This window comes from Numenius arquata, chromosome 3 (genome assembly GCF_964106895.1).
Source record: "Numenius arquata chromosome 3, bNumArq3.hap1.1, whole genome shotgun sequence".
In the NCBI taxonomy this organism is placed as follows: domain Eukaryota; kingdom Metazoa; phylum Chordata; class Aves; order Charadriiformes; family Scolopacidae; genus Numenius; species Numenius arquata.
In genome coordinates this window covers 2,843,863-2,856,327 of record NC_133578.1, presented here as the reverse complement: position 1 = coordinate 2,856,327, position 12,465 = coordinate 2,843,863, and the positions used below count along the sequence as shown (strand labels likewise).

Sequence of the window (12,465 nt, the reverse complement as noted above, 5' to 3'; positions counted from 1 at the left end):
TAGCAATACAGTGTGTGCTGTAGTTGGAAAAGGATTTTATTTTGAGTTAATATTTCTATTCAGTTTTCAAGTGCTAGCTTTCCTGTACGTGCCTGGCTTTTTCAAACAGAGCAATACAACTAAAAGGAGCCATGCAGCCAGGGAAATTGTTGTTTTTATTTAATATTCAGTTCTTGAAAGAATAGAGGAAGGTAGTTGTGCATATTAACATGGAGAACAGTAGTGTTTGTAAGGCACGGTTCTCTGGCAACAGGCCCAGCAAGCTCAAATCAGAATATATTACTCTAATCCCCAAATCCCCGCAACCCAGATTTCCCTTTAGCTTTCTAGCGTCGTGGTGAAAGAGAAACAAAAAGCTTTAATACTTCTTGTTTGTGACATGTTTCCAAATACCTGATTTAACTGGGAGAACCGGGCTGTAATTTATATGTTTGTTTGTGTTTGTTCCTCCATCTTTAATCGGAGAGTGACGGTGTAGATAGCGGCAGGAGCTGACAAAACAAATAGGTGCTCCATTGGGTGAAGAGTGCTAACACGTTGAGTCATTCTGCCACCTTTTTGGTGCACTTAAATCAAATATAATTCCCCCAGAGCAGCAGACACGTTCACAGGGCCCCACTGGAGGAAGGTGTGTTTGTACAAGGCTTTCTCCTCTCCTGTGCCCGAGCAAGGTTTTCCGAGTTATGGTTTGGTTTTGTGTCCGCAGGGGAAGCTGCACGACCCTCAGCTCATGGGAATCATTCCAAGAATTGCACATGACATCTTTGATCACATCTATTCCATGGATGAAAACCTGGAGTTTCACATAAAGGTAAATGCAGAGTGACGCATTACGCAATGGGTCGGGTGGAGGAGAGTCGAGCTGGATGGGAAATCTGCGTTCACGCTAGAACATTGTGCTATGGGATTTTTCCTTTCTCCCTTTCATAATTTGGAAAAAAACCCCCATTTTACTAAGGACATTTACTAGACGTAATTCCGTAGAGTTAGTTGCCTTTGATAGACCTTTTTTTTCAGCTCAGGTTTGCTAGTCCCTTGGTTGCCTTGTCTCTCACCGCAGTTGGTAGTAGCCAGCTTGGTAAGAAATAACACACTTATTTCACTGCAGCTTCTCCAAAGACCGTAGCTCAGCCCCACTAGTTAGGACCATAAATACCATTGATCCGCATGACATCTGTGAGAATATTGACAAGGATATAAGCAGTCCTCTGTAGTATGTGGGTTTGAAATGGAGAAAACATGACTCTAGGCAACTTACATGCTTACGTGTTTAGAAGCAATTTTTAACTCAAAAGTGGTGGTCTAACTTGATTTGAACTGCTATTATGTTTTTCCATGTCCCTGTCTCGATCCCAGCCATATGATCTCTCAAAATTTTTGAGTGACCTTTAATTCCTACTGTTCATCCAGTCTCCTGGGGAGCTCTCAGCCATGGGGGGCATTGGTCCGTCTGGCAGAGTTGGGGTCAGGCTACAGCTTCCTTCCAAGCAGACTTCCTTTGCATCCTTTGCATCAGCAAAATTACCCAGTGGATTGCAGGAAAAATTAGTACTCTTCTGTGTCATCCCTCCCTCAAAACACACAGAATGCACCTAGATGGCTTCAGTAAAGTTAAGTAGCTGAGCCCAGGTAGAGTGTGAGAACACTGTCCCTTCTCCTGCTGTGACCAGGTGATGCTCTCTGAGAATGGAGCTCTCTTCCTCTGTCCCTCTTGGGCCTGAAAGTTAGAGATGGGTGACTTTTTAGTGCTACATGGATTAAAGCCCCTGAAGCGCTTCTGGGGGTATATATGTATGTGTATATATATATATATAAAAATAATCTATCAGAGTACCTCTGAAGCAGCTTCTGATCTTCTGGAACGACTAGGTCCTTCTGTATTGAGAACCTTCTTAGCAGTGCCTGTTTGTGGGGGTGCTCATGAAGTACAGAGAGAAGCAGCAGCCTTGCCAAGTACAAACAGACCATCTAAATATTTTAATGGACCTCAGATTGTAAAATATGGAACTCCTTAAGAAGCGACACCTCTGAATTTTCCTAAGAATGGCTTCCATAGGAGTGACACTGATTTCATCATCTGTAAAGCTGTCCTGTGGCTATTGCTGTTTTACTGATAGCACTTGGATACACTTTGATAGCACAGATGGGGACCCCCATGTACAAGACGTAGTAAACGCCTGTCCTGGCAGAAGATTATCACTTTATAAAACATGTTCTGCCAGCGCTGAATTGCTTCAGTGGTTTCCTATCCTAGTTGACGTTTATGAATATCTTAACAGAAAAGCTGCCTAAGTAGCTATGAATGAGTGAGTGATTGTACAAGGAGCTGTCATTGAGAGAAATGCATGTTCTGTCATTGGGAGCAAGAATTGAACCAAACTGTCAGACTCTTTTAATAACTGAGCCAACATTGAAAATTAATATAATTTTTTTTTTCTCTCCCACTTTACTAGAGACCCATTTAGAACAGGGAGGGAAACTTGGTATCTCCTGTGTGTGTTGGTCCTCAGCAGTGTGTTAATAGGATAATATAAAGCATGTGAGTTAAGTTTGGGTGAACCAGACTGTTGAAATGAGCTGATCCAGAGGATGGATTTAAATGGGACACGGGTGAAGTAAATGCACAAAAGCAAAATATATCTGTCGTCAGGCAGGAAGAGCAACTCATCAGGCTAAAAAATTAGACATAATTTATTTTTCACATGAGACAAAACGATACTTTACTAAATAGCTAGAGTTTGCTGACAGGTAGAATTTAATCATCTAGTATTCCAGCTAAATAATCCCTGGATAAAGCTTATTTAGGGTACGGTTAAACACCACACCCCTAACACATTTCTGTTTGCTTCTGTGAGTTGAATACCCTTTTATTAAGAGAGTCATTCATTCATTCGTTCTCCCTCTACTTATTTATTATTTTTTTTTAAGACAATTGCGCCTTTGTTACAAAAAAGCTCATTTTCAGTTTCCTCCTTGGGAATTGATTCAAGACAGAACTTTTACATATGCTTAATTTAAAAGTTTCTTTTAATATATATATTGCTTAGGCTTATGTAACTGGTATGTTAAACCACTGACGGTGCTGGTGAATATCTGTCTCTCTCTCACAGTTGTCAAACCTGACCCTCTCATGATGCAGCTGTACTGATGTGATAGCGAATTGATTTGATTCTGTTCAATATTTTTGTCAATTTTGCCTATGTGAAAAAAAAAAAAAAGATGATAAGATTTGTCAGAATATTTTTTTGTATACTTTCCTGATGAATCATTGATAAATGGAGAAAGATCAATGACTTGTGAATCATTCAAAATACTGCTGCGTTCACATGAAAGATGTAATTCAAACAGTGTGGGAGGTGGGGTTTATTTTTAGTTTTGTGCTTTTTACTTTGACAGATACAGAACTATAGGTACTGAGATTTTTAAATTGCCAAAGTTTCAATCTGTAATGTTTATGATTACTTAATTAGGTTTCCTACTTTGAGATATATTTGGACAAAATAAGGGACCTACTTGATGGTAAGTTCTGCATTTCTTATGTGACTTAGTGGTTTTTGGCTTGTCATAGTGCTTTGAGTCAATGCTTATGGGGAGACGGTTTCTTTCTTTGATAGTGATTTAAATTTAAGCTGGGTTTGTGAAAGAGAATTTTGCAGTTTAAGTCATCTGATCTCTGTCTCCTGTGCACCTTCCGCTGCAGTGTGACGTAGCTTTGTTATAAATCAGTGAGTACAGAGAACTTTACACACTTCAAGGCAGGTCTGAGCCTCATCGGCAATGTATATTCTTAAAGGAAAAAACTGTAATTTAAAAATTTATATAGTGTTCCGTTTGTGGGGCTCTGAAGGCACTGGCAAGGGACAGTGAGGACAAGCAACAGCTTGTTAAATTTTGGTAAACTTAAAATACATTGGGTTCAACTTCTTCCTCGCTTTGCTTCTGTTAGGTAGAGTTTGTTGGGAGGGATCTGTCTCTTTTACAATTTGTGTCTGTATATACGTGCTGTATGTTAATGAAAGTGTGAATTGTGTGTCTTGAATCAGTCTGAAGACAGAGAAATCTATGCAAATGGTAACACAAAACCAGCAATGTGTATTTGGGCTTTTCTGAATTCCAATGAGTTCTTCTGTCTCTTTTGAAATTCTTGCTGCCTTGGCAAAATCCAGCTTGTTCTGTGTTTATTTTATTAATGCAAGCAGTAAACAAAAGCTTTTGTGCCATAAAGTTAACTTTAAAAAAACAAGTACAAGATTGACAGAACAAGAAACAGATTTTCTGTAGCAGAAATATTGGTAGTTTATAAGGAATGGGAAGCGACTACAATTCTCATTTACAAATTTAATACATTCACGGTATTTGTCTCTCATGCCTGTAGCTGTCGCATTATTACCTCTGGAATATTCCTAATGATCTCCACTTTTTTTGTAGTGTCAAAGACAAACCTCGCTGTACATGAAGACAAAAACAGAGTCCCATATGTTAAGGTACAAGGAAAATGTGATGCTCAGTTTTTCATTCTTTCTCACATATGCATTTATTTACACATTTCCATTTCTATCCCAGTGCATTTGTTGAAATAATTCAACTCATGTTCTGAGTCTTGAATGTTCAAGTAGTATTGGATTTAGACAGTTTCCTGAAATATTAATGGGCTTGAGTCGTGTTTGCTTTATTTTCCTGACTTTAAACATTTACGTTTTGTTAGTATGGTGTTGAATTTTAAGTATTCGTATTCCCGTTTCATGTCAGATACGAAGGAGAAGAATTTTGTTCTTTAATGTTTTGTTCTTTAATGTTTTGTTGCATGGATGTTGTAATCTCGCAATATTTTACAACAGATTTGTTGGGTTAGGAATTTGTCTTATGACTTCCTGGGCCCTCAATTAAACGTAAAGTATTTGTTATGAATGTATGTCAGCCTTAATAATATAAATATAATAGTTCTGTTTATTCTCATCCTGGGGAGGGAAAAAAAAAATAATGGATAAAATAATTCCTTCAGTAATATTGCGTTAAGGCAGAGAACAAGGACTATGCACCTTGTCTTGTAGTTTGAGAGAGAAAAACAGTAATTAGTAACAGGAAAATATACCGTATCATTCCATGTGTACAGAAACTCTTCCCTGCTGCATGTTTGGATTTGACCGAGTCTTTAATCTTGTGAAAGAAAATTGTCCCTCAAGTTATCCCGTGGAGTCCTCCAGAAAGTCATACAGAGGCATGTTTTGGTCTATTGCCTCGCTAACGATCTGCTGATGGGTCTTCTGATTATTTTGTTCATCAGTGCTAAATATTCTTCCTGAGGGCAGTCGGAATATTAGGACAGTTCCTAAACTTTTCTGTGTTCGACTTGCCTATTTCTAGGGTTGTACAGAAAGATTTGTATCTAGTCCTGAAGAAGTTTTGGATGTCATTGATGAAGGAAAAGCGAACCGTCATGTAGCCGTCACAAGTAAGTGTTCTGGCTATAAAGTGTGGGTGGTAGTAGCTTCCCAGTGATGTATTGATTCTTCGTGTTCAGAGAGTACTTCAAATTACTTGAACGGCGTAATGATGTACAAGTCATAGCACTCTAAAATTAATAGAGCTGTACTTTTTTTTTACCACTTCACTGCATATGGAAACATTTATTGACTTTCAGCTTTGAGAACTCCTGAATTTAATATACGGCGTTATATAGTATTGTTATGTAAAGCGTCAAAATATGTATTGTCACACATAGTATCGATATTTTGAAATGATGCGTAGCTGAAATTATGTATGTATACTTTTCTTTGTGCTACAAGTCAAGGACTGAGGGGAATTCATTGGCCAAACGGGAGGCAAAGACTGGAGAGCAGTTAGAGGGCTCTTGCGAGTTGAGATTGAGCTCCAATGACGGCAAAGCAAGCAAATCTTCCTCAATTAAAAAGCAGAATATTCACTCCAGCCTGTGCCAAACGCGCTGCCGTTGTGTCGCGTGCAGGCTACTAGCGCTACTGTGATAAAAAGGGCAGGTATCTTTGGCCGATTTCCCCATTTATACTCTTAAGATGTCTTTGATCCAAGCAATGAGCTTGGCAGAACCTCAGCTTGTAACACAAATCTTTGTGCTGGGGTGGGGTTTGGGGTATGGGGGTTTTGTGCTAGTTTTTTTTTAAATTTAATTTATTTTTTATGACATACTGGTTAACTTCTTTCTCTTCCATGTCTCTACCTTCTTGATTTGGTAAATACTATATTGCTTTAACTTTCCCGTGCCTTTCTCATCATACCAATAGAAATGTATCCTCTTTTTTTTCTACGTAACATTTCCTCCTGTTGTTTCTGCTGTTTTCTTTAACAAAAAATATCCAAATCCACCTCTTTCTGTGATACTGCCTGTTGCGTTTGGTGCACGCAGAAAAGTTCTGACAGAAGTTGACGGAGATTGAATTTTACCTAGACTGAAATGGCGAGGAACAAATTTGGAAGTGTCATGGAAAAAAATGGGTTTGGAGGTGGGGGAGAACAAGGGAGTTCAGAAAAATATAAATATTGCTGTGAATGTGAATGGGGAAAGGTGGTAGTGGATTTTAAAGTAACAGAGAAAAGAGAGAAAACAGATAAGAACGGGGTTGACTGATTCTTAATGTTTTCTTTTTGCTACTTTATGAAACTTCAAGCATGATCCGGTTACAATCAACCTGGGAATAAGTGGAAGCTGTGGAAACACTGTAGCTGCCTGTGTTTCACCTGCTGCCTGGGTGAAGGAGGATTGTTAATTCCATAAGCAAATAAAAATCACTCTGAAATTTTAATTTACATGGGATGTTTTTGATGAAAACTTTCAATTGATTTGATTTGATTGATTGAAAACTTTTGCTAAAATATTGGGAAATCTCACACAATTGCACTGAGTCATGTCCAACTTCTTTTTATTGCAATTATTATTACTTCCCTTTAAATTCTCTTTCTCAGCTCAAAATTACTGCTCTGCCCAGGATGCTGAACATAGATCCTCATTGTAGTTCTGTGTCTAAATAGCGTATGTTATATCACAGCAGGTTTTTGTGTGAGCTGCCTATACTCATGAAGAAGCAGAAAAGGACAGAACCTTTATTTCTTACTGTATCTGTGACATGTTATTTTATTATTCTTATGCTATGATTTTTTTTGTGATTTTTTTTTTTAACTATTTCTGGTCAAATTGTAGTGCTTCAGGGGAATAAAAAAACTTTCAAAAAAGAAAGAAGAAAAAAATGAAAGGTGTTTTTTTTTTTTTTTCCCAAGGCTATATTTTATCATGAATCTGGTTAATTTGGTCATGTTGGGAGGAAGTAGGACCTCCTTCTGTAGCCCATGAGCTTTATTTGCAGCTCTTGGTGTAGATGCTGCTGTCAGTACAGTGGTCTGGGCTCTCCAGTGGATCTCCTCCTACTAGCCATAGGCTACATCTGATGAAATAGAATTTCATGTCAGGTTTTAAAGTCAATTAACCAAAACCTTTCAAATGTGATTGCAGATATGAATGAACACAGCTCTAGGAGCCACAGTATCTTCCTCATTAATATTAAACAAGAGAATGTGGAAACTGAGAAGAAACTCAGTGGAAAGCTTTACCTGGTGGACTTGGCTGGAAGCGAGAAGGTAACCTTTCCTTTTTCCTAAACTGTGAATAATCCTGGTGGGACCACTAAATTGAGCATGTGAATGTGCAAATTAAGCTAGGTTTGACAGAAGTCTTATCTTAGGTCATCATTAGTATGGCAACTGTTTTTTTTTTCTTTTTTTCTTTTTTCCTTTTTTTTTTCTTCTTTTTTTTTGTTTTTAATGTGGGATGGGGAAAAAGAGCAGATCAGAACTGTTGGTATGAAATGCAAACCCCAAAAATCTGCAATATATCTTCACTTATAATGAAGTGGGTTTAATCAGTGTACTTCTATATAGCTTCACATTTAGTTATGGGTATTTGAAGAAAGTAATATAATTTAGTGTAATTTTTCAAATTAGACAGCTATTTTAACTTGCTTACATTCAGACCTGTCCTATTTCTAGGTTTTCTGTAATTATTTCACGTGTTAGATCAATGAAATAACAGCAGTTAATGCAGTTATACAGCTGAAGTCTATCTGAAGCTCCCTGAATGACTCTCTTGATTGTGGTGACTATTTCTGCTCTCCAATAAAGAAAAATACTAACCAGAAAAAAACTTGTATCTGTTTACCAAAGGACTAATGGTCTAGAATGGTACTGCAGTGGGAAAATGTCATTGTTTCCCAGTTCTCATTCTAACATCTTCTGGAGAGTTCAAAATTGTTTCATTGTAAATGAAATCAATGATAAAACTCGTCATTTTGCAACGCTATGGAATTCTTTATTCAAGCGGGATCCTTGGTAACCCCTGTACATCTCAAAATAATTACTCAGGATGAAGCAACACCTCTCATTGTGGTCAGAGATTTCTATTTCTTTCTGAAAATGAGAAGTAAAATAAAAGTTTGTGTTTGATAGACTGGGCAGCTTTCAGGATGCTCATGGGGACGCACTAGTTGATAACCCATTGGTACAATGGGGAAGCCATTCACCAGAGTAATTAATCATGTTAATTTCTATTATTGCATATAATACTAAATGTTAAATTAAAAGCTCTTAGTGGTGTTTAGAAAATGAGTGCCTAGTCAGGCTCTGCTCTCCTCTGAAAACTACGCTTTTGTTTGTTTGGGTGAACAAAAAACCTGAAATAAGGGTTCCCTTGGTAGCTTGTCGTCTTAAAAGATATAATTCTGTTTCCTTTTTATGTCACAGGGGAAAGTACAGATACTGTAGTTTTAATGTAGAGAAAAGTATATGGCTTTGTCCTACTTTTCGGTGCCCTTCCCCACCCCACCCCCCAAAAAGAAAGAGAAAAGACTGTAAAACTGTGTTGCTGTCTAAAGGAGTGCTGGTCCCAGGCCACCAAGCTTCTCACCTGGGCCACCTTGGAATCCAGTTTGTGGACCAGTAAACCTTGCATTCAGGATGAGTGAGATCACGCTTTTTCTGTCCTGATATTCTTGGTCCATGCAAGCAGAATACAAAGCCAAGATACTTGTTTGGTGGCATATTCTGGGCCACTGAGAATACACTTGCGGTGTTCCCCATCTCTATGGACAGTCTGGTCTTAGAAGTGGTCCCCAAGCGTCCTCAGGAGAGCACGGACTTACCAGCTTTTCCCTGAACAACGTAAGGGTCAACTTGCTGTTACACTGAAGGAAACGTGGAATTTTTACAGGCTTCTACTAACAAAAAAGTGCATATAAAATTCTCCTCCTTCATTCTGAGGGATAAGCTTGCTTTGTTTTTCTTCCAAGAGCATCTTTACCGGTTGCAGTATCTTTGTTGTAGCTGTATCTGTAGAGGCGCTTGCCGGTAGCTGAGCCTGACTGTTGCCTGCTCTCTTTGGTAGGTCAGCAAAACCGGAGCGGAGGGCGCTGTTCTTGATGAAGCTAAAAATATCAATAAGTCTTTGTCTGCTTTAGGCAATGTGATATCTGCCTTGGCAGAAGGAACTGTAAGTAATCCTGTTTTGTGTTGTTGAAGAATGGCTTTTTATCTATCTGTTTCTTTGCCATGCACATAAAAAAGTCAGCTAACATTTCAATTCCGAAAGAAGAAAACATTAGCTTTCCAGCCACAAACCAGTGACGCTTTTGCTCTTCCACTGAAGATAAGAAACTAATTCTCAGAGATTTCACTTGAGTGATTATCCAATCTTAGCACAATCAAAACAATTACTCTTCAGGATTGCATGCTTCAAGTCCATTAAACCTGTCATTGTCGACTCATGTTCTCTCTCATTACGATATCATTACTTAAAAAACTGTTCTTGTCTCTTATTTATATTTTGATTAGAAAACCCATGTTCCATACCGAGACAGCAAAATGACCCGAATACTTCAGGATTCCCTTGGTGGGAACTGCAGAACCACCATTGTGATATGCTGTTCTCCTTCCGTGTTCAACGAAGCAGAAACGAAGTCCACCCTGATGTTTGGACAACGGTGAGTCCCACTCAGCATCAGGCTGGATGACACTCGGGCTCTTCCACGCGTTCCAAGCCAGCCCTGCCGAGGGGAGCGAGATAAGTAGGCGCTTTAAAACGTAGAGGTTATGGTTTCTGGAGTTGTTCAAAAATAGTACTGGAGAACTCGAGAAAACTGTCTCTTCATTCCCTGTGGTACCATAAAAATAAATGTTAATGTTGGCCGGCAGCTGCGCTGCTTAGAAGCTCTGGTAGTTTTTCCTGTAGAAAGCACAAAGTGTTATCGGAGTACTTTGAAATTTTATGGGGAAGATAATGGCATTGGGTGGTTTTCTGTTGGCTAATGGTGGAAAATATTCGGGTTTGCTTTATCTAATGCTACTCTTGATGCTTTTAAGATGTGTCTTCTCCTTGAACGACATCTCAGGGATTATTGTCATGGTTGTAAAAGATATTTTTTAGCCGTTAACAAAAATGAAGAATGTGAACTCCATGTAATATTGACAACTTTGATAGATTACCGTGATAGCTCATGGACATTTTTATGTTTGAAGGGTTTTAACAGTTTAGGAACAAGTCTTCAGAAACAAGCGAGAATAAAATAAGCGTGGAAGTATTGGGAAGGAAAATTTCTCTTCCATATGTGTTCGTTGGCAATAGTCATATGAAATACATTTGGAAAGTTTGCAGAAATAGGTCAGGCTCATTACGTAATTACTGCTTTCGTTGTAATTGAGGAGAACTCTGATCCTTTGTAAAATTACTCATTTTGGTTTATTTGTGTAATAGCAGAAAGAAGAAAATACTAGCAAGTTACGATTGTTTGAAATAGAATTTATTTAACAGTTTGTACAATACAATAAATTTATCTTTGTCTGAAAATGGGTTATTTTCCACCATGCATAATTTTTGCATTGAAACCCATGCTGTTAAGGACCGTTTTATATTGGAAAGTAAAATCATAGATAAAAGATGAATATGACAATCTTCTATTAATACATTACCCCACTTTTATCCTTTAATGTGAGTTTTCCTTAGATTTTCTTAGGGAAGATGATTCCTTTATTGTATATAAGAGTACATAGAAGTGCAGGACAGACAGCTGCAGTCGGATGCAGTCCTTCTTAGTGGAGAGTTGTGGATTAGTGCAGGTTTTCTGCAACACGCTCTCCATCTGGCATTGCCAGAACCAGTATTAACTTGTCCTTGTCACCTGCTGCTGGGATTTGTGGAAGGTGGGGAGGGACCCATGTGCCGGAAGCCAGGTAGCTGCAAAAAGCACCAGTTCCTCCCATCACTGCTTCCTATAAGCTACTCGCTTAAATAACAACAAAAAAGCTCCCCAAAGGGAACTCCACAGGTTGCTGCAGTAAGTTTTTATGGAAAAGTGGTCGTTAACATATAATTGGGTCAATGGTCACTGTGCAGTTTTAATTCACCGTTTTATGATGAACCCAAGTTTAAGTTATTGAAGATGTAAGCTTCTACTGACACTCCATATATTATAATGTGCATCACAGAAATGTTGAGTAAATGCAAATCTTAAGATGCAGTAATTAAATAAAGAGCATTAACAATTCTGAAGTATAATGAGTTGCACAGGTTTTGTTGATGGTAAAAGCTTCGATGTTTTGATGGTTCACAGTTTCAACCTCCCCATGTACAATTTTCTGACTGCAGGTGATTTCAGACGAGTGTGAGTCTTGCACCTCTCTAGAACAGAAGAGCTGTGCCAAAGTTCCTGCTAGTTCATTCTGGATAAGGCTCCAGGGCAGTAACGCAGTGCGGGGGCATTTAATTTTTAATTGATGATTAGGTGTTTTGTTAGGTTTTGTTAGCCTGCTCTGTGTGCAGGCATGGTTTGAAGTAAATAGAAATGTAAGCAGTAAAATGTAATAGTTCAGATTAAGGGGATTAAAAGGTAGTGTAGCTTTTTTAATTTTTTTTTTTTTTAATCTGGATTAAAGGGGGTTTGCTTTTGCTCTGTAACGTGTAACAGTGCTCCAAGATCTCTGGGCAGTTGTATGTTTGACTACTTGAGGAAGTGTGTGTAGAGGAAGTCCAGTTTCTGGGTTATTTCAGTTTACGTTTCTCTTGGGTTTGTTTCTCTTCCCAATAATCAGTAAAACTTGCCTTTCTTTTGGAGCAAAATAGTTTTCAAACCGGCTCCGCGCCTCCTGGCTAGCAGAGCTTGGGGAGATGTGACACGACTAACACTTTTCTAGGAAGAGGAACATTTGTAAGCTGTTCCTTACTGAGGACTGGGATGTCAGCTGAAAGCACTGGGAAAATAGCTAAATACTTCCTGAGTGTGCTTTGTTGAGGTTTTACTGTGGGGTTTGTGTTTGTTTGCTTAGGAGCTATAGAATTGGGTTGAAATGGGAGTTCCTCGTGGAGAACTTTCAGTTGTTAGGAAGGAAATACCAGCAGGAGGACTGGTGATGTACTGGACCCGCAGAGCAGCACACAGACTATATGTACAG

General features: G+C 38.6%; 1 protein-coding gene across 4 annotated transcripts in view; it reads left to right on the top strand.

Annotated features, from left to right (window-relative positions):
• The window catches only part of KIF5C (kinesin family member 5C), a 77,557-nt gene that overhangs the window by 36,253 nt on the left and 28,839 nt on the right, over positions 1 to 12,465 (top strand). For 3 of the 4 annotated variants that reach the window (XM_074144883.1, XM_074144885.1, XM_074144884.1), the window contains exons 4-10: positions 707 to 811; positions 3,471 to 3,519; positions 4,429 to 4,484; positions 5,365 to 5,452; positions 7,484 to 7,608; positions 9,407 to 9,511; positions 9,853 to 10,001. In XM_074144883.1, the coding sequence (XP_074000984.1) occupies positions 707 to 811; positions 3,471 to 3,519; positions 4,429 to 4,484; positions 5,365 to 5,452; positions 7,484 to 7,608; positions 9,407 to 9,511; positions 9,853 to 10,001 (677 nt within the window). The remainder of the gene's footprint in view (positions 1 to 706; positions 812 to 3,470; positions 3,520 to 4,428; positions 4,485 to 5,364; positions 5,453 to 7,483; positions 7,609 to 9,406; positions 9,512 to 9,852; positions 10,002 to 12,465) is intronic. The other variant, XM_074144886.1, reaches the window with a different exon arrangement.